Genomic DNA, 26,934 nt, shown 5'->3' with positions numbered 1-26,934 from the left:
AATTGCAGTAAATTTTAATCTGAATTACAGTAAATTTTCTATTCTGAATTGCGGTAAATTTTCTATTCTGAATTGCGGTAAATTTTATTCTGAATTGCAGTAAATTTTAATCTGAATTGCAGTAAATTTAATCTGAATTGCAGTAAATTTTCTATTCTGAATTGCAGTAAATTTTCTATTCTGAATTGCGGTAAATTTTATTCTGAATTGCGGTAAATTTATTCTGAATTGCGGTAAATTTTATTCTGAATTGCGGTTAATTTTATTCTGAATTGCGTCTGAATTGCAGTAAATTTTATTCTGAATTATGGTATATTTGCAGTAAATTTTATTCTGAATTGCGGTAAATTTGCAGTAAATTTATTTCGAATTGTAATTAATTTTTTTCTGAATTAAGACAAATTTATTTTGAATTATGGAAAATTCTAATACTAATAATTTGGAATATTAATTACATATATATATAGATTTTTGACGAAAAAAAGAAAGTTTTCTACCAAATTAATTCAGATTCGTTCATTGCGCGTCGTCCATATGTAAATCAGAATCTGAATTATTATGATTGTCGCCGACCGTTGATTTTGATGGATTTTCTTCTCCTTCCTTGTTATGGTCTTCATCATTTTCGGTGGTGTTGCCAGTTGCTGGTGTTGTCCCTCTACTAACTTCTTCTTTTTCTTCATCATATTCAGTGATTAAACCCTGATCGATATCAGTATCGAATATTAAATCTTGTTGTTGTACGATATAAGACCATTCGGGAGCATTCGACGGATGTGGTCGGTCGTATTTTTGTACCTCGTCGTCGTATCTACGTTCGCGTATTAATTTCGACTTATTTGACGAGTGTACATCGAGTACATTTCGTAGCAAATTTTTAAGCTGAAGAAACAATAAAATATAAAAATTAAATCCAGCGATTCGTCTGAAAAATCAAGATTCAGAAGTTCTAATAACCTCATCAGATCTCCACGAATAGTCGTAAATAGCGATTATGGACTTTGTTGGGTCTTCTTCGTCCGTCTCGCTTATTTCTGGAGAATGAAATAAGCGATTGGATAACATCTTTAGTAATCTACGCTTATCATATTTTGTTATCCGTTCATCGTCAAAACTATATAATCTCTTTGCCGCCTTAATTCGGCGGATTTTCTTCTAAAATACGTTATAATTTGAATAAAATTCAATATATAATCTGAATAAAATTCAGCATAATAATTATAAATCATTACTAACGTCGTGTACTCGATTGTTTGAGTGCACCCGGTGTTTATTTTCATCGGCTTTTCCCCTATCCATTAATCTTTGATGAGAACGACGAGACTTGTGGAGACAATCCAACCATTTTGTAAGTTGCTTATTCGAAGCGGGAAAACACGGAGCAAGGGCTGAACGCAATTCAGGGACTAGCTTACGACGAATCTTGAGATTTTTCGCGCTATTGAACGTTTCATTGTAATCTAGTCCTCGAGTTTCATCGATGGTTTTCAAAATAGACTTCATTTCAGCCTAAATATAACAATCAAATAATGATAACCGGTACTTAATTACTCAATACTGCAATTTTAAATAACTGAATCAGACAAATAAAATTAATATACCCTAGCTTCTTTTTCGTCGTACTCATCATTATTGTTAGAACCAGACCGTTCTTCCTCCGATTCTTCCTCGTATCGCTCGGACTTTTTTGTCTTAATTCTTTTTTGACGTTTTGCCAGCTGTTCGAGATCCGTCTGCCTATGAATGGCTTTAGGCAGACGGATTCTCGAATACCTGTTTAAGCTTTCGCGTAGATCGTCATTCTCGTCTGCAAAGGCCTCGTTTATTCGAGTCAAAAAACGATTTTCGTCGAATAATCAGTTATTTTCGCGTTGAAGCTTTGCATTCTCTACTTGTACTTCTTCAATTTGTTTCTTTAATTTTAGATTTTCTAAATAAAGAATTTTATTAATAGTAATATTTTTTTACGAATAATTCTGAATTTATACGAATGAAGTCAAAATCGTACCTGCTTTTAAATCAGTATCGTCATCATCGATCATCCTTTCATTACCTTGATCGTCTTTAACCACTAATACGAATTTTTGTGGAATTCGAATATTCCCATATCGTTTTTTCATTTCCGATAACATCTCTTGTTGATCTATAAAAATTATTAATTATCGTACATGTCAATCAGCAATTTTCCAAAATTCAATTACCTTTAGGAATATTTGGCGGTTCAATTTCTATAACCTCATCGTCAGACTCTTCTTGAGTCGGCTTAGTCGACTTTGCAGATTTGAGGATCGACTTGATGGGTGACGATTTGCTAGTCGACTTATTGGTTTTGTCACTCGTCTCATTCGGATCACTTTCTTCTTCCGCTCTTCCCCGTTGACGATTAGATCCTTCGCTCGGTGTTTCTTCTTGAAACCTTTGCTGCTTTTGTTTGTTTGACTTGGTGAGTGACGATTTGCTAGTCGACTTATTGGTTTTGTCACTCGTCTCATTCGGATTACTTTCTTCTTCCGCTCTTCCCCGTTGACGATTAGATCCTTCGCTCGGTGTTTCTTCTTGAAACCTTTGCTGCTTTTGTTTGTTTGACTTGGTGGGTGACGATTTGCTAGTCGACTTATTGGTTTTGTCACTCGTCTCATTCGGATTACTTTCTTCTTCCGTTCTTCCCCGTTGACGATTAGATCCTTCGTCAGGTGTTTCTTCTTGAAACCTTTGCTGCTTTTGTTTGTTTGACTTGGTGGGTGACGATTTGCTAGTCGACTTATTGGTCTTGTCACTCGTCTCATTCAGATTACTTTCTTCTTCCGTTCTTCCCCGTTGACGATTAGATCCTTCGTCAGGTGTTTCTTTTTGAAACCTCTGTTGCTTTTGTTTGTTATTTTTTTTATTGTTTTTTTTATTATTGCTATTATTTGACATTTTATTTTCACTCAATATTTGTTTAAAAAATCGAAGCGGGTTCAATATCGTCATATCGTCCTATTTATAAATTTAAAAATCATCAATTAATTAATAAGAAAATCGTTAGCGTTCTACTGCGTTGATTTCTCGATTGAAAAATCAACTATAAATCATAATTAAAAAATCAAATAAATTAATTAATAAGAAAATCGTTAGCGTCCTATTGCGTTGATTTCTCGATTGGAAAATCAACTATAAATCATAATTAAAAAAGACAAATCAATTAATTAATAAGAAAATCGTTAGCGTTCTACTGCGTTGATTTCTCGAGGAAAATCAACTATAAATCATAATTAAAAAAGACAAATAAATTAAAATTACGAAAATCGTTAGCGTCCTACTGCGTTGATTTCTCGATTGAAAAATCAACTATAAATCATAATTAAAAAATCAAATAAATTAATTAATAAGAAAATCGTTAGCGTCCTATTGCGTTGAATTCTCAATTGACAAATCAACTATAAATCATAATTTAAAAAATCAAATCAATTAATTAAAATTAAGAAAATCGTTAGCGTCCTATTGCGTTGAATTCTCAATTGGAAAATCAACTATAAATCATAATTAAAAAATCAAATAAATTAATTAATAAGAAAATCGTTAGCGTCCTATTGCGTTGAATTCTCAATTGACAAATCAACTATAAATCATAATTTAAAAAATCAAATCAATTAATTAAAATTAAGAAAATCGTTAGCGTCCTATTTAGGGATGGGGGTTAATTAACCACGGTTAATTAACCATGGTTAATTAACCGTTAATTTTGTTAGTTATGATTGATTTAAAATGGTTAATTAACCGTTATTTATAATTAGCCAATCAAAATGCAGAATTTAAATCATGTGATTAAATGATAATCCATTATTTTGTTACACAATTAAATATTAATTAATATAAATATTGATTAAATCTATGATCTACATATTGCATGATCTTTTTTTTAAGATAAATTTTTTTTAAAAAAACACTTTTTTTTTGCAAATTTATTGTTCATTATCATGGTAAAAAAAAAGGGAACTGTTTGGAAACATTGGACAATAATTACTGAAGCAGAAAGTAATGAAGAAGGTAGTAGGTCTAAGAAAAAAACACATCCTTCTGTACGTTGTAATTATTGTTCTAAAGTTTTTGAACAAGGTACAGCTAAAAGAATGCAAGTTCATCTTAATGATAGTTGTCCTAGAGCTCCAGAAAGTGCAAAAACAAAGAAACAACAAATTCCTGAACTATTAGAAACTTCTGATGCTACTACTTCTACTTTTATTCCTACAGTAAAAACATCAAAAAAGCATTTAAAAAATACAACAATTGAGAATTTTGTTGATCGTATGAGTGAAGAAGAACAAGATACTCTTGAAATTTTACTAGCTCAAGCATTATTTGCTGCTGGAGTTCCTTTTTCTTTTCTTGAAAATAATTATGTTATTCAGTTTTTTCAACAATTACGTCCAGCATTCAAATTACCTAATCGAAGAAAACTTGCTGATGAATTACTTGATGATGTTTTTGATGAAGTTAAAGCTGAATGTAATGAACAAATTTTACAAGCTAAATCTCTTACAATGGTTTCAGATGGTTGGTCTAATATTAATCGAGAATCAGTTCAAAATTTTGTTATTTGTACTCCAAAACCATTATTCTTTGATGCTATTTATTCTGGTGAAGAATCTCATACAGCTAAATGGGTTGCAGATGAAATTATTAAACAAATGGAAATTGTTGGTATTAATAAATTTTCAGCAGTTATTACAGATACAGCTAGTGTAATGAAAGCAGCTTGGCGAATTATTGAAGATAGTTATCCAAGTATTGTTTGTTTAGGATGTAATTCTCATGTAATGAATCTTTTAATTAGTGATATTTTAAAGATTGATCAAATTAAATCTGTTGTTGAAAATGCAAAAAAGTTGGTCAATTATTTTAAGGCACATGTACAGGCAACAGCTAAATTGAAACATATTCAAAAAGAAAATTATTCTAAAGAAATTGCATTGGTTTTACCAGCACTTACAAGATGGGGAACACATCTTGCTTGTTTTCAATCACTTCAAAATTCAAGAACAGCACTTGAACAGGCTTTAATGGATATAAGAATTCGTCAAAATATGGATTTAACTTTAAGAGCTCATATTTTATCAGATGAGTTTTGGGAAGATTTAGATATAATAACAAAAATTATGGAACCAATGGTTTCAGCATTAAAGTTATTTGAATCAGATATTTCAATTCTTTCAAATGTTTATTCATATTTCAAAGAAGTAATGAATCAAATTAATCAAATAGATTGTAATTTTTCTGATAAACTTCAAGAACTTATTGCAAAGCGATGGGAATATACTTATCATCCTATTATGATAACAGCTTATATGTTAGATCCACAATTTTTGGAAAAAAGTAAAAATGATGAAGTTGAATCTATTGGTTATGTAGAATTTACAACATTTGTAAATAAAAGATTTAATCAGGAAGAAGCAGTAGAATTATTTGCTGAATTGGTAAATTTTCGTAATAAAAATTCACCTTATGATAATGAAATTATTTGGAAATCTGCTAATATTCTTAATTCATCTTTATGGTGGCAATCATGGCCAACTAGTAAACTTCAACAACTGGCTATTAAAATTCTCTCAATTCCTACATCTTCTGCAGCTGCAGAAAGAAATTTTTCTACTTTTGGTTTTATTCATAATAAAATTCGAAATAGATTGAAAAATGAACGTGTTAAAAAATTAGTTTATATTTATGGAAATCTTCGAATGTGTAATAGACTTGTAAAAATACAAAAAAAGAAACAGATTAGTAATTTTAATGAAAATGAAGAAGATAGTAATAATAGTTCTGATAATGAAAATAAAGAAGATGATAATAATAATAGTTCTGATAATGATAGTATATTTGGATTTGAAGCAAATGTTATTAATTTAGATGATGAAGAATAAATAAAATATATTAAAATTTTATAATATTTAATAAATTATAAATTTATTTTAACTTCCTTAAAATTATATATACAGGTTATTTATGGGTTAATTAACCGTTAACTAACCAAATTCATAACTAACGGTTATTTTACCAACCCTAGTCCTATTGCGTTGAATTCTCAATTGGAAAATCAACTATAAATCATAATTAAAAAATCAAATAAATTAATTAATAAGAAAATCGTTAGCGTCCTGCGTTGATTTCTTGATTGAAAAATCAACTATAAATCATAATTAAAAAATCAAATCAATTAATTAAAATTAAGAAAATCGTTAGCGTCCTACTGCGTTGAATTCTCAATTGGAAAATCAACTATGAATCATAATTAAAAAATCAAATCAATTAAAATTACGAAAATCTTTAGTGTTCTACTGCGTTGATTTCTCGATTGAAAAATAAACTATAAATCATAATTAAAAAGTCAAATCAATTAATTAAAATAAGAAAATTGTTAGCGTCCTACTGCGTTGAATTCTTGATTGGAAAATCAACTATAAATCATAATTAAAAAAGACAAATCAATCAATTAATAATAAGAAAATCGTTAGCGTCCTACTGCGTTGACTTCTCAATTGGAAAATCAACTATAAATCATAATTAAAAAAAACTAATCAATTAATAATAAGAAAATTGTTAGCGTTCTACTGCGTTGATTTCTCAATTGACAAATCAACTATAAATCATAATTTAAAAAATCAAATCAATTAATTAAAATTAAGAAAATCGTTAGCGTCCTATTGTGTTGATTTCTCGATTGAAAAATCAACTATAAATCATAATTAAAAAAGACAAATAAATTAAAATTACAAAAATCTTTAGTGTTCTACTGCGTTGATTTCTCGATTGAAAAATCAACTATAAATCATAATTAAAAAGTCAAATCAATTAATTAAAATAAGAAAATTGTTAGCGTCCTACTGCGTTAAAATTTGATATACTTTAATGCGGCAAGTTATACTTTGTCAAAATTTGCAGTAAAATCAAAAATATTCCTTGTATATTTAGATTCTGTAGCGATATTGTTATTATAGCAATACCACTTCGATTAATACAAAATTGTTACTTTTCAACTTTCGCTAAAATTTACAGTTTCTTTTGATAAGGTTTGTTTGCATCCGAAAATGATAAAGGGATGATAAAGTGATTATCTTGTAAATAAAAGTTATTTTAAAATAAAATAAGCTTTTTATTTTAAAAATAAGCTTTTTATTAAAAATAAGCTTTTTATTATAAAATAAGCTTAAATCATATTGCAATTTTTAAAAGTATATTAATTAGAAAATTCACAAATTTATTATATAAAATTGCCAAATTTGCGAAAAAAAATATTAAATCCTAAAAAATTATTGAAATAATCATAGAAGCCAGGATTACATTAATTATATATACAAATTATACAAATTTTGTGTTATTCCAAATTTTATAAAAATCGGCCTTTTTACAAATTTGGATTTTGCCAAACTTATTAAACTTATTCAAACACTAAACAAATGAGCAGAAAAAGGTCAGTCTCTAGTATACTTGACGATCTTGATGATGAAGAATCACCTTCAAATCAGCCATCTTCTACTCGTAGAAATAGATCAATTTCTGGTATAATAAACGAAGAAATAGTATCTTCTGCTAGACCAACAAGTAATAAAAGAAAACTAGTAGTTTGTAATTGTCCTGATTGTGATGGCAACTTGGTGGATTCTCGCACAAAAGAAATTCACGATTCTAGACATCAAGAATACCAAGATTCGCAAGGTACAATTTCGTCTCAAGTTCGTCAACTTGAAATAGGTGAAACATCAATACCCGCTTCAGCTGGACAAATGATTGATGAATCTATTAGACAAGAATCGGAAAAATCAGATAACAGTAATCAAGATGATGTTGATGATGAACATCAAGATGTCGAATTTAACTTCTTACCTCGACAACGTGCAAGAAAGTATACAAATCGTCCGGAAATTTCAGAAGATCCAGAAGATTCATCATCATCCGAATATACTACAGAGGAAGATATCTACAGTGATACATTGTCTATAGGCAGTGAATCAGATAATGATCCAATTTCTGGAATTTCTGAAATTTTTGAAGACTATTCACCACCTAGTTATGAACCATTTCAAAACCCACCATATTTAGAATCGAATTATGATCGATTTTTATGGATTTTACTTTGGATAATGAACTTTCGAACAAGATTCAATATCGCAGAGACAGCTACTGAGACTCTAATAAAATTTATGAAATTGGCCCTGTGCGAGTTCAGTAGTGACGATTTTAATGATTTCCCAGATTCGCTTTACTTAACAAGAAAGAAGCTTGGATTAAATGACCAATTTCATAGTTTTGTACCTTGTCCGAAATGTCACAAATTGTATAAAAAAGAGGAAGTGGTAGATTTCAAACAAGAGGACAATCCTGCTATAATGAAATGTCAACACATAGAATTTCCCAATTCTTCAGTTCGCAGATCACGTCTTTGCAATACGGCATTGTCTGAAAAAATTAGCGCATCGACAAATCGAACAATAATACGACCTAATTTAATGTATCCGTTTGCTGGAATCAATCAACAACTTGCCACTATGTTTTGTCGGCCTGGGTTTGAAAATTCTCTCCGACATTGGGCTAATCGGTCGAATTTTGATAATATTTTGACCGATATATATGATGGGCAAGTGTGGAAGAATTTTAAAGAATCGGACAATGAAGATTCGCCAAATTTTTTCAGAAGCGAAGTGGCCGATTCTCATCTTGGCTTGATGCTGAATCTTGATTGGTTTCAGCCATATGATAGTACCATTTATAGTATCGGTGTCATATACGCTGCTATATGCAATTTGCCACGCGATATCTGATTTAGACGTGAAAATTTATTGACTCTCGGCATTTTACCTGGGCCAAAGGAGGTCAGCCTACATAAAGTGAACCACTATTTAGCACCAATAGTTAACGAATTGGAAACACTCTGGGCTGGCGAACACTAAATCGTACTTATAAATGCGAAAATGGAAAGAGAGTTCGTGGCGCTTTAATCTTAGTATCATGTGACATTCCCGCCACAAGAAAAATTTGCGGTCATGTTTCTGCCTTAGTTTCATGTCACAGGTGTGAGAAAAAAGCAAATTATGAAAATGGGCAGCATAATTTTGCTGGAATGGATGATGTAGGGTATTCTGCTCGAGATTCGAATGAGCACCGGCAAAACGCATTAGGTTAGTGCTCCGAAACGAGTCGAGTTGACTCGCGAGTTGGTCGAGTCGAGTCGAGTCGAGTCGAGTTGAAAATTACAATCAAATCGAATCGATTCGAGTCGAGTTAATAATTTAATAAAATAGAGTCGAGTCGAGTTAAGCCGAATTAAACATAATTCCGGCCAAATTTATGGAATTTCCTTTTTTGGAAAGTATGTTACACAAAATCCGAGACGAAAATTTTTTGAAAATTACAAAAATGGAATTTTGTGGAACGGCTATCGCCAAAAAAGGAAATGATCAGCATAGCCGAATAAAATCACGTGATTTAATTCGACTCGACTCGATTCGGTTTGACGGGCCAACTCGACTTGAATCGAGTCGAGTTTATATTTTTATAATTTTAACTCGACTCGACTCGACTCGATTTAACTCGAGTCGAATCGAGTTTACATATAACTCGACTCGACTCGACTCGTTCGGAGCTCTACATTAGGTTGGCGAAGATGCAACTCAGACGCTGCTAGAAAGCGCTTCGTCAAAGAAACTGGCGTTAGATGGTCCGAATTGTTGCATCTATCATATTTCGACCCTATTAGATTTATTACAGTCGATCCAATGCATTGCTTATTTCTGGGCATTGCGAAGTGGATAGTAAAACGAATTTGGATCGATGGGGGTATTTTGACACCAAATTCTTTGAACAAAATTCAGAAAAAGATGGACGAGTTTCAGATACCATCCGATTTAGGTCGAATTCCAGGAAAAATTCATAGTGGAGAGGGATTCACCAATTTTACGGCCGATCAGTGGCGAATATTCTTTACAATTTATTCAACTGTATCACTTTGGGAACACCTTTCAGACGTAGATAGAAGAATCCTGAATCATTTTGTCAGGGTTTGTTCGATTTTGGTAAATCGGATTCTAGAATCTAATTTGGTGGATGAAGCCCATAGAAGTCTTATCGAAATAGTCAAGCTCATTGAGAATCACCACGGCAGAGATAAGATCACACCGAATCTTCATCTTTCTCTGCATTTGCGCGATTGCTCATCTGATTATGGACCATTATATGCGTTCTGGTGTTTCTCTTTCGAACGTATGAACGGTATTTTAGGTAAATATCCGTTAATGATTTTTTAACGATTTTAACGATTTCAATATTAGCTTATAATTTATTGATTTCGCACTTTTAGGTTCGTTACCAAACAGCAACAGGAAAATTGAGTCTGAACTTATGCGTCGATTAATGTTTGATAAACAAATCGAAAATATCATAAGTTCAGGTATAGAAGTAAAAGGTCTTGAATTACTAAACAGTCAGCGTACTATCGGGTCCCTTTCAGTTACTGATGAATTTTCGTCAGATGAGATGCATCGATTTTGGCTGAATTCACAAAATATTAAAGATTCACAGATTTCTGGCAAAGAAGGCTTCCCAGGTGAATTTCTTAAGCCGGTATCTCATAATATACTACTTTCAAGTGAAATGTTAAATTTAATGGTCGAATATTACAATACGACTTACGAATCATTTGGATTTCGGAGGCCTCTTGTAGAAGGTTTAGATAACGATATAATAATTAGGGTCAAAATTAACCAATTCGGAAGGTGTCGGATTGGTTCAGAAGTCTTTGGATCGTCATTATCGTTAAGACATGTAAAAAGTTCGTACGTCTTAGCGAAATTTATTACGGATGATGAAGATGTCGACACCTACCCAGGTCAAATTCAGTATTATTTTACTCACGTAGTAGACTTTCCGGATGGTCCTGTCGAACATTTTCTAGCATACGTTCGTTGGTATAAACACGCAAATTCAACCAATATTCGATACTATTTCAGCAGTGATGAAATTTGTAATGTTGAGTTGTGGAATACCGAATTTTATCCAATAAGTCGTGATTGTATAATACCTGTGCATCATATTTTAGGTAGATTTGTACCAGTAAGTTACCAAATCTCAAACCGGCAAAATGCAAGAGAGTATTTAGCCGTAAATCCAATTAGTAGAAAATACCAATTATAAACTTATAAGTTTTAGACATAAATTTATAATAAATTGAGTAATTGACTATAAATTTGGTGTTGATTTTTCCGAATTTCTGAATTTTAATGACAAATCATGTTTTTCAAAAGTTAATTTTGATGACTTTTTTTGTATCAATCAGCCGTCAATCAAATATAATGATTTTTTGCCGAATTTTTATCGAATTTTTATTGAATTTTTATTGAATTGTCAATTTTCCATAAATTGGAAGTACATATTTGAATATTGGGCAAATTTTAGGTTGATTTGTCATTTTGTCTGATTTTTTTTTTGATTTCAACCAGCATCAATCAGCCGTCAATCAAATATAATGATTTTTTCTCGAATTTTTATCGAATTTTTATTGAATTTTTATTGAATTGTCAATTTTCCATAAATTGGAAGTACATATTTGAATATTGGGCAAATTTTAGGTTGATTTGTCATTTTGTCTGATTTTTTTTTTGATTTCAACCAGCATCAATCAGCTGTCAATCAAATATAATGATTTTTTCTCGAATTTTTATCGAATTTTTATTGAATTTTTATTGAATTGTCAACTTTCCATAAATTGGAAGTACATATTTGAATATTGGGCAAATTTTAGGTTGATTTGCCATTTGTCTGATTTTTTTTTTGATTTCAACTAGCATCAATCAGCCGTCAATCAAATATGATGATTTTTTTCTGGATTTTCATTAAATTGTCCGATTGGCATCAATCAGATGTGCCGATTTGTAATGTCAGTCGATTTTGGTCTAATTTTTAGCTGATTTTCCATATGTCCGATTTTTTTGATTTCGACCAGTGTTACTCCCTCGCGTTAAATCCCGGAAGACTCCACCCCAGTAAATTAGATAGGAAGCGTAATCTGCCCATTGTGTATCATGAAGATGGAGTAAACAATGTAGTCACAATATACAACGGCAAAACGGTTAAGTCTTGCACAATTGGGCAGTTTCAAAAAACTAAGAATTCCAAGAGTTCTTTCATCCCCGTCGAGAAGAACCGTAAAACGGGAATATATGAAACTCTTGAAGAAGCATATCAGAGAATCCACGAGGAGCGGGATGTCTTCTTACAGACTACAAAGAAGTTCGGTTTAGGAATCGACTTATCATACCATAACTGGTCTTACAAAAGAACGGCTCTCTGGTTATTCGAACGATTAAGTGTAGGGATTCCAGCCAATGATCCTCTTGACCCGATAGAAGCAGAGTGGTTAAGTGATGCAATGATGGGAGGATTAATCTGGGCAGATAACGAGTGGAAGGGCTATGGAAGACAGTACGACGCAACAAGTTTATACCCGAGTATCCAACAATCAAACGCGAACTTTCCAATCAGACGGGGTAAATTCCAGACACTTAATGACTTTGTCGACCACAGGGGTTATGCCTTGTATGGATTATTCCATGCCAAAGTAAGTGGGAATAATATTCTCTTCCGACAGAATAAAAGGGGAATCTATACATTCATCGACTTACAACGAGCAAAAAAACTTGGTCTCAATATACAATTAATACAGGATGGGAAGCCAAATGCATTGATATATGATAGAGAAGCGAGAATCCCTGGAACTGTAATATTCGGTGAGTATGTACACTTCCTCTTCAAAATTAAAAACCAGGGAGGCATAGCTGGCCGCGTGGCAAAGCGAGTCCTCAACACATTATGGGGAGCATTATGCCAGAGGAAGCGTAATTACAAGACACTCACCACAGATCAAACAGACCCATTTACATTTCCAGAGGGCCATACACTCGACTCTATCATACCAGTAGGATCCGACCAGTGGCGATTCCAGTTTACAAACCCGGGTAATCCCTTCAAAGGTGAGTATCCCAGGATCGCCCCATTCTTATTAGCACGTGGTCGCAAAATCACATCTGAGGCAATTCAACCATACAAGGATAAAGTACGACGTATCCATACAGACGGATTTATTTTAGAAGAACAGCCAGATAACCCCGCGCTTTTCACTTGTTCAGAGAATGCAGATACGACTCTAAAGACTTTCAAGTTTGAAACTGCGGGATACTGCCATGTGAAAAATGCGAACAAGGTTATCTGGACATGATTGCTAGGGACCGGTATGTGTATTTTTTACTGACATACTGTGATGGCATAATTGAATAAACCTATGGGATATGTAATCTTACGAGATACCCAAATGCAAAACACCGACGGATTAGGTAGACAAGACGATGAAAGTTTCCACACGTGGGCTAGGCGCATTCAGAATGCTGTGCAATATTATGATACTTGTAGTAGAATAGGTTATAAGCGGCCACCTTATCCAAGGTCTCGTCAAGCTGTATATGCTTATATTGTGCACATTAGGAGAATAGTATCACGACTACCAAATAGGTGGTACTGTACCTACTGTAAATATTTTATTGATCGTGGATGGGGAGCCGACGCTTCCATGGATCAAGCGGTACGACTACATTTATATAGTTGCCCAAAGCATTTTAATTTCGACTATTATACTCATCATGCTGAAATGATCCAGAATGCCTTTAGGAGATATATAGAAAGAAGGAACAATAAAGCGGCTAGGATTATCCAGAAAGTCGCTATCCCCTGGTTGTATAGACCAGGCTCTCCATTGATGCAAAAGGCCGAGCAACGCTTCTACCGCCTTGCAGTATCCCAAGTGTAAACCCCGAGGTTCATATTTATTTTTTCTCGTTTTAATGAACAGGTAACTGAAGATTCATATTTATTACAAAGTACAAAGAATCATGTCAACATATACCGAATTCGCAAGCATTGTTAACAGCACTGACAGCACTAGTGAGGAGGTTATTTACGAGGCATCGCGCATTCAGCCTAATGTTGTCTCTGACGAAACTGTCCCCAAAATTATCCACGCATTAAAAGATACTATAGTAGTCGCATTAGTATCTGGGTTTAGTAAAACCAGTTACCTCGTCCAGGACCACGTGAAGTATATCAAGCGAATCCAGACGGCAAATTCTCCTGTATCATATGTGAAGTTCGTGGCCAGAAAACTCTTCCCAGATAATGCGGCATATACTGCTAAGATAGCAAAAATCCGCGAATCATACAAGAATAAACAAGCTCTCCTAGATAAGCTTGAGGCCCTCTTCGAATTGCATTATAATGCGACTAAGGACTCATCAACCGGTCCCCCAAAGCGAGCTATTACTAAAAATGTGGCTGAGAAAACCTTAACAGAACTTCTTGCATAAGCGGCTCCTGTGATCCTACGATCCTGTACGAATTTAGTCTATATTTTTTATCCATGTGTAATAGGCATACAGTAATTGAAGATAGCTATAGTATAAGTAACATAACATCATGTTGGACCGATTACCAGTAGAAATAGTCGAACACATTGTCGCAAAGATCCCGGATACTGACCTTATTGCAGTGAGTAAGGTAGATAGAGTGTGGTGGCAGGAAGTTCGTCGAGAGGCATATAAGAGGTGGAAAAATTATGCCACTACGATCGGGAATGTGTACTGTGAAATCCGAGCTCTCGGAAAGCATTATATAAAGAGGGAAATTGACTGGATAACGTTTGAAGATGTAAACGACCTCTATAAAAGATGGATAAACCGCCTTACCGAGGATCAGCTTTATATTATGGAGAAAATGCTTAGGAATGGGATGGTCATGGACCCCCAAGAGAGGGAAACCATAGAGCATGCATTAAGTGAACATAGATGGGGAGGCGATCCTTGGGGACTGGGAGTGGTATGAATGGACTCAACAGAAGTAAGCATTTTGTACTTGACTTTCGTAGGAATTACCCTGCAGAGTCATATTTTTTAGATCCGGCCGGCATTACCGCGTAATCCCGAATTACCGAAAAAAGAAATTTATGTTACACAAGATTCCAAACGCATTCTTACCAAATCGATTTTTTTGTGGAACGGGTATCGCCCAAAAAGGAAATGATCTACGTACCGCATGAAATCACGTGACACTCTACACATTTGTTCAGGGTATCACGTGACATGAACTCTGTTCACATTTTCTGTAATATAATCCATAGTTTTTCCATGAATGCTTTTTAGGCCAATAATCCAATAACTTATTCATCAGGTATCCTCGTGTTTCGCGACAAGGACTGATGACCATGTAACCTCATCATCAGGTATTCTTGCATTTTTTTGATAATGACTGATGACGATGTCACTTGGTTATTGTAAATTGAAGATAACAATTAGGTATGTAGACACGTACAGAAAAAAGACATGTCATACCCTTATATAACTAATCCTATAACCGGACGTCCAATCCGTGTTGGTGGAGATACCTTTAATCGAATAGTTATGGAATCCCATGATTATATCAATGGAAGGCTTGTCCGTAGACAAACCGCACCGCCTCCACACCAGGAACAACCTGTATATTTAAATACAGATACAGGACGCTATATTCAACACGGTACTAGAACGTATCATAGACTGGTTGAGAGTGACTACGAGGTAGTCGAGGACTACTACCTTGTTCATTCTGAAGAGGAGGAGCTTATAGAGGAAATCATCAATGAAACACGCTATAATGAGGAAAATCTTGATGGCCAGCGGTTAACTTTCAATGATATACAACAAATCAGGGCCGCTATTCAGGCTGACCAAGATGAATATGATGATTTTATCTTACAGCAGGATACGACTAACGGGACACCTTCCTCCAGTCCTTCCGGTCGTCCACGAACTTTGGAGGACCATGCCCCGAGACTTGCAGAGCTTAATATTGAGTTGTGTAGAGAATGTCTCATGCCTGTGAGCCCAAGTGACTTAACGGACAAGTTGTGCAAGGACTGCGCTTCCTAATGGTCAGTCCTCCGGTCCTCCGGTCCTCCGGTCCTCCGGTCTTTCCAACGGTTGATCCCTTAATGCCAGTTATTTTTTTTTATACAAATGACAGGTATTTAAAGATAACAATATATAAAAAAGATTGTGAAGGATACTAAGTAAGCGAATAATCAAAGAAAGATAGCCATGTCAACATCAATCGTAATAAACCAGTGTCAGAACTGTGGAGTATTCTCTGCAAAAGCGGCATATAGAGGATTATCCAGCGTGTTGTATAGACAGATTATAAAGAAGATTGGTGACGAGAGTGAACCTTTACAAGCCTTGGGACTTGCCAGGGATAAGTTGGTCCAGATTATCCGTCGGGCAAGTAATGCGGATTTTACGCAATTATTCACACAAAGACTGGATATGAAAATTATGGACGGAGATTCATACGAGGATACTAGGAAGTGGCTTCTTGAACAGCTTATAGCCATTGGATATGACAGTGGGGAAATTGCCTTATATCAGTTCTTACGAAATACATACCCGGATGGTATTGACGAACCCTTTACTACATTCTATGAGAACTATGTAAGTCATGTAAGAAATCCGATGACTAAAAACTTTGCCTCTCGAGCCTTAGGAGCTATTGGGTTAAAAGCTAGGATGTTACGGATTGACTTTGAAGGACGTAAAAAAAGCGCCATGATTCTTAGAGCTTCTGCAGAAGAACTTTGCGAGATGGGTTGCTAAAGCAACCAGATTCTTACAAAATACTATTGATCCCTACTCGTAATGCTCGACGGTTCATATGGCCTCTAGAAAAGATCTGTAAAAGGACCCCGATGCCTTCTATTATTTTTTTATTATCCAAAGGGTGACTGGACTTCAGGACTTCATATCGGGAGAATAACTCCTTTACGGTCTCAGGTTTTGGAATTTCAGTTTTCGTGGTCCTATCCCGTACTTTCGCTAAGAAGTTTTGGAAGTCTGATCCCAGGGTCTTACCAGATAATCCGTAGGCTTCCTGAAAGACGTACTTAATCCAGGTATCTGCATTCTTAGCTATAACACCGGATACGAGGAGGTGTTTTCTCTCTTTAGGCGATGGATATTCCCGAGCAAACTCGATTAGCTGGGAGGACTTTTTTGCTTCAGCTACGGCTTTCTGGCCATAGGGACTAAACTTCGATCGAACTGGGTTCAAACTCGGATCGAACGAGGATCGAACTGGGTTCAAACTCGGATCGAACGGAGATTGAACTGAGATCAAACTAGGATTGAACTGAAATTGATCGGTGATCGAACTGAGACTAGTATCCCATCTAACCCGAATAGATAACGGATCGCTCTTGGATCTTCTAAGATCAAATACTATAAATTCACGTTGTAGAGTAAGGTCATCGATTACTGGAGCTAGTGACTCCGATTCTTCTGTATACTGGCGGATGATCCTCTTAGTATCGGTCAAACTTCCGTGACCTCCATGTAGGGAAATATAATTTACATTTTCACGAATAGCCTTGGGAATGGTAAAGAATCTTTGGGCCACATAGATACACGAGATATTTTTATGACGCCCGTGTGTAAAAAATCCAGTGATGAGATCCTGGGTTTTTTTAGGCGCATCCATCAAATCCTCGAAGATTACCACAGTTGCCTGGGTAGGGTCGAAGTCCTTAACATTTGGAATCTCACTATGGGATACTGCGGTAAACGGAATTTCTTCTTCTTTGAAAAACTCATGTACGACTGCCCACTTCGGTTCATCGAGGTATCTGCCAACTAGAATTACCGCATCACATAATATGTACCTTTCGCCATCCTCCTTTGCCTTCTTGTCTCCCATTAACAAATTAATGATCATAGTTGTTTTACCCGAGTCAGAACTTCCTGCTACGGCAAGACGGAAAGGCCATGATGGGGCAAACTCATTACCCTGTCTCGAGTCAGTCGTGTACTCGTCCAAATTGTATACATAAAGATCCATTTGAATTTTATTCTAATTTAGTTTAAATACGATGTCGACACCAATTGCAATTTATACTCCTTCAGAGCCTACTGGACCGCCTCCTAGGGATTTGCGTGATATGAATAATATACCATTAGTTGCGGTAATTAAGGATCTAACAGATTTTTTAACTGTCAGTGATCGCATGGTTGTTAATCGAGATATACAAAATGCAAACCATCGTCTTAAACATGCTCTTAATTTATTAATTCATCGCTGTAGAGAAACATACGAAGAACGCGATATATTAAAAGCGGAACGCGATCGATCTCGAAAAGAACGCGATGAATTACAAGACGAACTCGAGGTTCAAACAGGTTTGTTAGGTCTTACACAAGATGAGCTAAATATCGTACAAGATACTATTACTGGTTTGGAAGCTAATTTGGCTGAATTGGAACGTGAGTTTGGTGGTATGCGGACGACTAATCGTCGTCTTCAGCAGCAATATAATCTTATGAGAGGAGAACGTAATAGAGCTATAAGTGAACGTAATAGAGCTATAGGCGAGCGTGATGCAGCACGAAATCGGCTTGTATATGCCAATAATCGGGTTCTTTTTGGAATTCGGACATTGGGACGTCTTAGGAATCGACTTTTCCAACAAATAGCCGCTCTGCGTATCCAAGTACAATGGTTTCGGATTAGACAATTGAACCCTCCTCCACCTCCTCTCAACCATCCACAAAATACGATATGGCTGCCGTTGGTATAGCTGCCCCCATATTTCATGGTCGGGAAGATGAAGATCTTAATCTTTTTATTGATAACTTTTAGGGTATATTAATACCGTTGGTATTGATCCATTGGACGATGCCGGTGCACCCCCTGGTTGGGTGCGAGCGATGGGGGTTCTTCGTAGCTGTATGAGAGATGAAGCGGCGAGGTGGTTTGATGCGGAACTTACTGGAAAAAATTGGGAACTCTCGAATATTCGGTTAGTGGCTACTGCAAATGGTGGAGCCGGTGCTACTCGCCGAGCATTCAGAGCTTTGGCTGTTCCTGAGGTTGCTAATGGATTACATGTTGGTACTTACTTACCCGGATCTGATGTTGATGCATATTCAAGGATTTTAGCTAATGCGGCGAGAACCGTTGGAGAAACATTTTTCCCATCACGCGCTGATATCGTTAGAACGAATTTTAAAGTTGAAGAGCAGTGGAGGCGTGCGGGCGGACGTCCTACTCATCAACCCGTTAATGGGTTGGGAAATCATGGAGGTCCATTTAATGCTGCTGTCCAGAATCAACCGATAGTCTTACAGGGGATTCTCCTGGATCAAGCATTTATGCATATGCGCACAAATTTTCCAACCGTCGTGGAAGAAAGACTTCAGATACGATTTAGTAACCTTTACCAGGAACAAGGCGAACCTGTTCGATCTTACTATAAGCGAGTTGAGAGGGCTGGGGATATTGTAGGATATAATCAAATCATGGTTACTGACCAGTTCTATAGAGGACTTTTGCCGGAAAATGTTATTGAAGCTTCCAGAATCGGGGCGGCACCTCTTAATATATTAATCGATAGATTGAGTGATCTTGAACGACGAAAGGGCGAAATGTTCTATGGATTACAAAGGCGCCAGGGTATTGAAAAGGCTAAAAAAGAGGAATTGGCTGGCTATACTCATCCCGTGACTCCACACGAAGGTGCTGTAATACAAAGGTCAACAGACGTTATTACTCAAGAACGATTACAAGAATTGCTCAAGGCACAAGCCGAGGAACTTACCAAGAATTTTCAGGCGCAATTTAAACAATTACAAGCATCTAAGCCAGTTCGTAAACCACCAGTCTATAGACAACACATTAAACCTGTTTGGCCGAAGCCACTGCCACGCGTTGTTCAGGATCATCAGGATCCTGATTGGGATGATGGTTATGTAGATCATGATGTTGGTGATGACCCTGATGCTCCTGAATGGACTAGTGAGGATGATCAACATGTTATTGATCTTATTATGGGATATGAGACGTCTAAAAGATTTCCAAAGAGACTTCAGAAGGCTAAAGATAGACGCGATGATCTGGAATTAGCCCGAGCAATGAGAAACCTCGATCTTAATGATGATGCTATGGATATTGATACTAATACCGCGAGTTTTGATGACTTGAAAATTGTTCCCGATGAGGAAGGTGGTTTTCGGATTTGTGCGGTTCGAAGTACAAAAAAAAAGTAAACTCGGATAAGGGTGTAAGTATCTCGAAACTTCTTAAATCTGTTCCAAAAAAATCAGTTAAAATGACTCCTATTAAGATTCCTGTGAAGGTTACTAGTAGTAAGCCTACACTTATAAAAGCCGTCACCAAAAATGATTCATTAAGTTTATTAAGGTCTGCAGATTTTAGGAAATTACTCCGCGAGATTCTTCGGGAAGAATTAAAGTCTGCTCGTAAAAGTACGGAGATTCCGGAAGACCTAGTTGAGGAAAAACAAGAAGAGGATATCAGGGAAGATGACCCGATGGATATTGACATAGCTCGTTTAGAGAATACTAAAGATCTTTTAGCGCTGGGTGGGGAGGTCAATGGGATAGCAATTCAGTGTTTAGCAGACACTTGTGCTAACGCGTCTTTTATTCAGAGAGAAGCCGCTGAGGAATTAGGGTTGGATATCGACAAAAGTATTACACATAATATATCCGGCGCTCCGGGTTCTGGTAGGACATTCGGCATGGTAAAAGGTGTGTCAATCAAACTAACCCCTGATTGTGTAATCACTGAGAATCTCGCGGTTTTAAGCGATTACAAGCATAGGGAGATTGGATTGAGCCGGACGTGTCTGAAACGTTACAATTATGATGTCCATGAATCACGTGAACATATCGCCGTTACTTGTAATGAGAAGAATGTTTTTATCCCGATAGTTTCTGACGTGAATCGAGGAGACAAAAAATAGGGAATATTTATTTTTTATTCCCAAAACTTGCGGATTAAATCGGGGACATCCTCCTCCAACCGGTCAGCGGGTTCCCAAGTGGCTTCAGTATCTGGGTATCGTTCCCACTTGACTAGATACTGATCTTGACCCTTCCTGATACGATGCCGGAGTATCCGCTCAGGTACAAATCTTTCGGGTTGCCCTCTTATCACGGAGTTAGGTGGGGGATATTCAATTTCTGGAACAATCTGCAACTCTTTTCGGGTGTACGCACATCTGGATACACCTAGACGCCCGTGTGGTCCATCAAGAAGATACGTAGGAGGCTGTTCGGGTGAGAGGATCATTTTTTTGATGACACGGATATTGGGATTCCATCTTATGTCACCTGTACGAAATTTTCCATGGAGTTTATTCCCGAGTACTGAAATAGGTTCGTCTAACTTGACTCGGACATGCGTTCCTTCAGAGAGAAGTTCCGTCTTTTTTGACACTTTGGGTGACCCTGTCGGAATGTCTGGGGGATTTCTCTGCCAGATTTCATCTATTTTACTAACCACATCATGGAAATCTTCTGACCATTCCACGGATGTCACCCCAGTCTTCAACTCCTGTGCTACCATTCGTTTGAGAAGGGGTTCTTGAATAGCTTGGATAGCTCGTTCAGCGTATGATTGCTGTTTGTGTCTTCCTGGTTCTCCGAACCTCATCATTACCCCTAGGCTGTTCAAGAAAAAATCACGTACCTGATCATTGGTGAATTCTGATCCGGAGTCTGTCTCTATTCGATGTGTTGGTGGCTTAATGCGATTTCTTCTGTAGATTTTAACGAATCCATTGAGAACCCTATTTGCAGTTTTATCCTTTAGGGGTTCTGCGTCAACTCGTTTACCCGCGATTTCCACCACTACGAGGAAATAGTGGAATCCTTTGGGGTTGACTGGCATCTCTGCGAGATCTGCCTGATGCGTCGCATTTGGTTTCCATACAACTACTCGTGGACGCTCTGATGACTTCTCCTTTAGGGGCTTTTTGTATAGGTTGTAGTGCTCCTCACCTTTTAGAATTCGTGCTGATACTCCGGAGAGATTGTAGTATTTGTAATAATTCTCTAAATGCGACATATTACGACAAATTAAAGGAAAGATTTCGGACTTCAAATCTTAAGATGACACGATTTTACTGCCTAAAGTGTAAGAAGGAAACCGAGACTGCTAGTGAAATACAAGATATGACCACAAATGGCCGCTATCGTTTACATGGTGACTGTGTAGTTTGTGGGATGCATAAGAATACTTTTACTGGGATAGACTGGGTTATCAAAAAAAAAACCAAGAAGAAGAAAAAAGAAACCGCGGCTAAAAGACATCAGATGGCGTATAATCGGCAATGCAAAAAACTTGGGCAAAAAATTTTAGAGGCTGATGACGCGTGTAAACAGTGTATTGATAAATGCCTTAAGGAAGCAAAAAAGAGGAAGACGGATTAGTACCGCCTTCTAAAAGTATTCCTCATCATCCGAGTCATCGAGAGATACCTCTCCATCATCTGATTCATCGTCCGAGTCATCAAGAGTGCGGCCTTCCTTAAGCAATTGGATGTTGTACGTTATTTAAGTCCATTTCTCCCAGTTGGACTCTTGCGTTATAAAGCCACATCTGAGGAGGGCTCTTTCTACTGCCACCATTCCTGCGAACCTAGTGTATTTTTTCTGATCGGCTTCATTGAAATTGTCAATGGCCTCCCTGTAGTAGTCTACTGCCTGTTTGTATACCTCTTCGGCTTCTTTATATCGCTTCCACAATTCGGCTTTACAACAGTTGTACCAGAGTCTGTTAATCTTGAGATGCTCTCCGAATTCTTTAACCGGAAGGTTTCTGACCATCTCTCTTACTATGTCCGGGTCATTGAGGGGCGAAGCCTGCATTTGGATCCATTTACAGATTCCATAGATGTCTACAAGATCAAGCCCGAGGTCTTCGGCAAGAGAAGTGGCTGCGTGTAAGTTTATCATATTATGTTACTTATAGTTACCTAATCTTCAATTGCTGAATGTATTTTTTCCAAAGATCCGCGCTCCTACCCGGTTATCCTCCTGTGGTTCTACAGACCTTCTAAGGGCTATTAACCTACCTGTTAACTTGGTTTGCTATCTCACTGCCTCCAATAAGAAAACGAACGGAATCCTGAATCAGTTTCAGATGTTTCAGAAGTTTCGGATCTGGGGGGGTAAAATCAAAACTTTTTCTGGGAGGGTTGTCCTCGCCTGACTTTTACCAAAATTGCCGAAACATCTGAAACATCGAAACGCCCTCTCTGATTCTCTCTTATTTTCCTCTCTTTTCCCTTATTTTATCCTTTTTTGCTTATATTGTTATGTTTCAGATCTTGTTTCATATTGTTTCAGATATATAGGGATTCCCCGCCCCACGGAGGGAAGATGTAGGTACTGCGAGGCCTGTGAGGCCGAGGTGGGGTGAGCGTAGCGAGGCACACTACCAGCACGACGACTATATTCCAGTTTTACAATTCTTCTCGATAGGGATGAAGGAGTAACTATCAGAGTTCTTACCTTTCTGAAACTGTCCAACTGTAAGAGACTTAACTGTTTTACCATTGTATATTGTTACTACATTATTAACCCCATCTTCACGATAAACAAAGGGAGACTTTTGTTTTCTATCTAATTTGCTAGGGTGGAGTCTTCTGGGATTCAGTGCAAGAGAGTAGTGGCCTTCAGACAGAATAAGTGTTGCACGTCTGTCAGATTTGCTCTTAGAAATTCGAGTGGAATCCCCTACAATATTAAGTGCAAGGCTTCCTGCAAGTTGTTCAACCTTATCCATATATGAAACTGGAACTGGAGCATCACGATTGAGACCTAATGCCTTTTTGATATACTCGGGCTTTTCGATTGACTTTGGCATTTTAGAGAATGTGCCGTAGATATATTTCAGGCGTTCATACAGGCAATCATTTAGCTCCCCGTTGCAACCCCTGCAACCGGTAGGGCATCTCTCACATAAATTATGAATCGTTCAAAATAATCAGGGTCTGCGTCATCCGGTAGTTGTGCTTCGTCGTAGTGGTCCAAGAGTGAGAAGAGGCTGGCTGGTTGGTTTCCTGATGTCCATCCACCGGGTTTCCAGTTTTCATAGGGAAGTAGAATCTGGAACTTTCTATCTGGAAATCGTGCCTGGAGAGTCTGACCGAGTCTGGTGATAGCTCCTCTGGAAAAGCGGGCACCGGAATACTGAAGTTCCTTGATGTCAGGTCGTGTTGGTAAAGTGCGGGCGATTCTTGAGTATTGCATTTTTATGTATATGATATGTCTTCAACTATAAATAATATCTTTCTATATATACGAAAAAAAAAAAGAAATAATCTCAAATAGCGCTTACAATATGTCGTTGATAGCGCCCTCAGTATCCTCTTCGTTCCAGTCATCGATGAGTAGGACAATCTTGGGGGTTCTGGGACAGCGGCTATCACATAGGTCTAACCATAATTTAGTGTACCCCCAGACCACCTAGCCTTGATTTCTGATATGTTAACACTATACCTGTTTTTCTATCCCCAGACTACCTAACCTTGATTCCTGATATGTTATTACTTGATAGCTAAAAAGAACCCCCCAAGCGTTGTAGATAAGATTAACATCATTTATTCCTAGGCATTATTACCACGCATGGATCCATTCCAGGGTATCATAATTTTATGCTATATCAGATTGCCTTTATAAGTGCCAAAGGTATGAAGGACACAAAGTGTCTGTAATACCGATGGCACGATTCAGCAATCCATTGTGGCATACTATTTTTATGATACTCTAAAATGGATTCATTCGATGATTTAAGCCATTCATGCTCTAACCAAAAATTTTTAACAGGAAGGCAACTAGACGTATTGTAAAGCTTTTCCTGCTATACGAAAAAATCTGGGACAGTGAAGTCTAACCAAAAATCCGACCCAAGTCTAACCAAAAATGTATAGCAGGAAGGCAACTAGATATGTTTTAAAGCTTTTCCTCCTATACGAAAAAATCTGGGACAGTGAAGTCTAACCAAAAATCCGACCCAGGTCTAACCAAAAAAATGTATAGCAGGAAGGTAACGAGACATATTGTAAAGCTTTTTCTGCAATACGAAAAAATCTGGGACAACAGGTCTAACCAAAAGTCTAACCAAAAATCCGACTGAGGTCTAACCAAAAAAATATACAGCAGGAAGACAACTAGACATATTGTAAAGCTCCTCCTGCAATACGAAAAAATCTGGGACAATGAAGTCTAACCAAAATTTAACCCTAATCATAAATTGCTCTGATTCTTTGACGAAGCCTATTTTCATACCGATTTTGATAGTAATAAGATGGGAAACATTTTAGAATTTATTAATTGAAGAAAAAAATTTTTAGGTTATTAGTACACAACCAGTATGGCAACAAGCAATCGAACTTGTGATAGCCAGCCTATAAAAAAAACTAGCTGATCGTACCTGTTAGCATTATGGGAATGAATTCCTATATCCTTCTAATCTTAAATAACCTTTTTTACGAAAAAATCCATGTGCAGTAAAAAAGTCCCATGCAAAGCCCATGCAAAGCCCATGTGCAGTTAAAATTTTCCATGCAAAGTCCATACAAAGCCTATGCACAGTAAAAAATCCATGTGCAGTAAAAAAGTCCCATGCAAAGCCCATGCAAAGTCCATGTGCAGTTAAAATTTCCCATGCAAAGTCCATGCAAAGCCTATGCACAGTAAAAAAATCCCATACGCAGTTCACACAAAATATGGTATATCTCTAACATTTGGTTTAAGATCAGCTTGCCATACTGTCTTATATTTTAGAGATTTATGTGAACGTGCAGGATCAATGAACTCTTTTTACAAATTGAATATCATACCATCTTCCTCTATAATCTCCTTGCATATAAGCAAACCATTCATTATCTGTTTGGGGAGCTCTTCTTTTTCGTGGAGTATATTGATTGTAATCACCAGGTTCTGCTAACCATTTTGCTAGTTCATCAATTGTTAAGTTAGGAGTTTTCTCTGTATAAGCTGGGATAACTTCAGGTGTGGGATCCTGGAGTTGCTCCGGTTGTAATTGCAATTGTACAATCTCAGGTGTGGGATCCTGAGGTTTAGCTGTAGGCTTGCATAGAAACTTTCTATTTTGATGTCCACGAAGCTTTTGTGGAGTTGCAAAAGTCTTTCCACATCTATCACAAGTTCGATTACTTGTTGCCATACCGGTTGTGTACTAATAACCTAAAAATTTTTTTCTTCAATTAATAAATTCTAAAATGTTTCCCATCTTATTACTATCAAAATCGGTATGAAAATAGGCTTCGTCAAAGAATCAGAGCAATTTATGATTAGGGTTAAATTTTGGTTAGACTTCATTGTCCCAGATTTTTTCGTATTGCAGGAGGAGCTTTACAATATGTCTAGTTGTCTTCCTGCTGTATATTTTTTTGGTTAGACCTCGGTCGGATTTTTGGTTAGACTTTTGGTTAGACCTGTTGTCCCAGATTTTTTCGTATTGCAGAAAAAGCTTTACAATATGTCTCGTTACCTTCCTGCTATACATTTTTTTGGTTAGACCTGGGTCGGATTTTTGGTTAGACTTCACTGTCCCAGATTTTTTCGTATAGGAGGAAAAGCTTTAAAACATATCTAGTTGCCTTCCTGCTATACATTTTTGGTTAGACTTGGGTCGGATTTTTGGTTAGACTTCACTGTCCCAGATTTTTTCGTATAGCAGGAAAAGCTTTACAATACGTCTAGTTGCCTTCCTGTTAAAAATTTTTGGTTAGAGCATGAATGGCTTAAATCATCGAATGAATCCATTTTAGAGTATCATAAAAATAGTATGCCACAATGGATTGCTGAATCGTGCCATCGGTATTACAGACACTTTGTGTCCTTCATACCTTTGGCACTTATAAAGGCAATCTGATATAGCATAAAATTATGATACCCTGGAATGGATCCATGCGTGGTAATAATGCCTAGGAATAAATGATGTTAATCTTATCTACAACGCTTGGGGGGTTCTTTTTAGCTATCAAGTAATAACATATCAGGAATC

At 36.6% G+C, this 26,934-nt stretch overlaps 8 protein-coding genes across 8 annotated transcripts; 5 read left to right on the top strand and 3 right to left on the bottom strand.

Moving 5' to 3' along the window:
- Positions 1-516: 516 nt before the first annotated feature.
- Positions 517-2,919, bottom strand: OCT59_004958 (uncharacterized protein; the record flags this gene model as incomplete). The annotated part of the gene is made up of 6 exons (XM_066138059.1): positions 517-882; positions 958-1,155; positions 1,237-1,509; positions 1,602-1,807; positions 2,009-2,143; positions 2,202-2,919. The coding sequence occupies 6 exons, from the start codon at positions 2,917-2,919 to the stop codon at positions 517-519; spliced, it is 1,896 nt and encodes a 631-aa protein (XP_065997243.1).
- A 1,193-nt stretch (positions 2,920-4,112) lies between these two features.
- On the top strand, positions 4,113-5,900 carry OCT59_004957 (uncharacterized protein; the record flags this gene model as incomplete). The annotated part of the gene is made up of 2 exons (XM_066138058.1): positions 4,113-4,683; positions 5,782-5,900. The coding sequence occupies 2 exons, from the start codon at positions 4,113-4,115 to the stop codon at positions 5,898-5,900; spliced, it is 690 nt and encodes a 229-aa protein (XP_065997242.1).
- Positions 5,901-11,944: 6,044 nt separating this feature from the next.
- On the top strand, positions 11,945-13,243 carry OCT59_004956 (uncharacterized protein; the record flags this gene model as incomplete). Its single annotated transcript, XM_066138057.1, has 1 exon — positions 11,945-13,243. One exon carries the CDS (start codon positions 11,945-11,947, stop codon positions 13,241-13,243), a length of 1,299 nt encoding a protein of 432 aa, XP_065997241.1.
- A 93-nt stretch (positions 13,244-13,336) lies between these two features.
- OCT59_004955 (uncharacterized protein) lies at positions 13,337-13,828 on the top strand (the record flags this gene model as incomplete). The annotated part of the gene is made up of 1 exon (XM_066138056.1): positions 13,337-13,828. The coding sequence occupies one exon, from the start codon at positions 13,337-13,339 to the stop codon at positions 13,826-13,828; it is 492 nt and encodes a 163-aa protein (XP_065997240.1).
- Positions 13,829-13,910: 82 nt separating this feature from the next.
- OCT59_004954 (uncharacterized protein) lies at positions 13,911-14,381 on the top strand (the record flags this gene model as incomplete). Its single annotated transcript, XM_066138055.1, has 1 exon — positions 13,911-14,381. The coding sequence occupies one exon, from the start codon at positions 13,911-13,913 to the stop codon at positions 14,379-14,381; it is 471 nt and encodes a 156-aa protein (XP_065997239.1).
- A 109-nt stretch (positions 14,382-14,490) lies between these two features.
- Positions 14,491-14,895, top strand: OCT59_004953 (uncharacterized protein; the record flags this gene model as incomplete). The annotated part of the gene is made up of 1 exon (XM_066138054.1): positions 14,491-14,895. The coding sequence occupies one exon, from the start codon at positions 14,491-14,493 to the stop codon at positions 14,893-14,895; it is 405 nt and encodes a 134-aa protein (XP_065997238.1).
- Positions 14,896-23,349: 8,454 nt separating this feature from the next.
- OCT59_004952 (uncharacterized protein) lies at positions 23,350-23,766 on the bottom strand (the record flags this gene model as incomplete). The annotated part of the gene is made up of 1 exon (XM_025329131.1): positions 23,350-23,766. The coding sequence occupies one exon, from the start codon at positions 23,764-23,766 to the stop codon at positions 23,350-23,352; it is 417 nt and encodes a 138-aa protein (XP_025164068.1).
- A 50-nt stretch (positions 23,767-23,816) lies between these two features.
- Positions 23,817-24,152, bottom strand: OCT59_004951 (uncharacterized protein; the record flags this gene model as incomplete). Its single annotated transcript, XM_066138053.1, has 1 exon — positions 23,817-24,152. The coding sequence occupies one exon, from the start codon at positions 24,150-24,152 to the stop codon at positions 23,817-23,819; it is 336 nt and encodes a 111-aa protein (XP_065997237.1).
- Between the last annotated feature and the right edge of the window lie 2,782 nt (positions 24,153-26,934).

The sequence above is a fragment of the Rhizophagus irregularis genome, chromosome 13 (genome assembly GCF_026210795.1).
Source record: "Rhizophagus irregularis chromosome 13, complete sequence".
Lineage (NCBI taxonomy): Eukaryota > Fungi > Glomeromycota > Glomeromycetes > Glomerales > Glomeraceae > Rhizophagus > Rhizophagus irregularis.
Note: the sequence above shows the minus strand (reverse complement) of the source record. Positions and strands in the feature narration are given on the sequence as shown.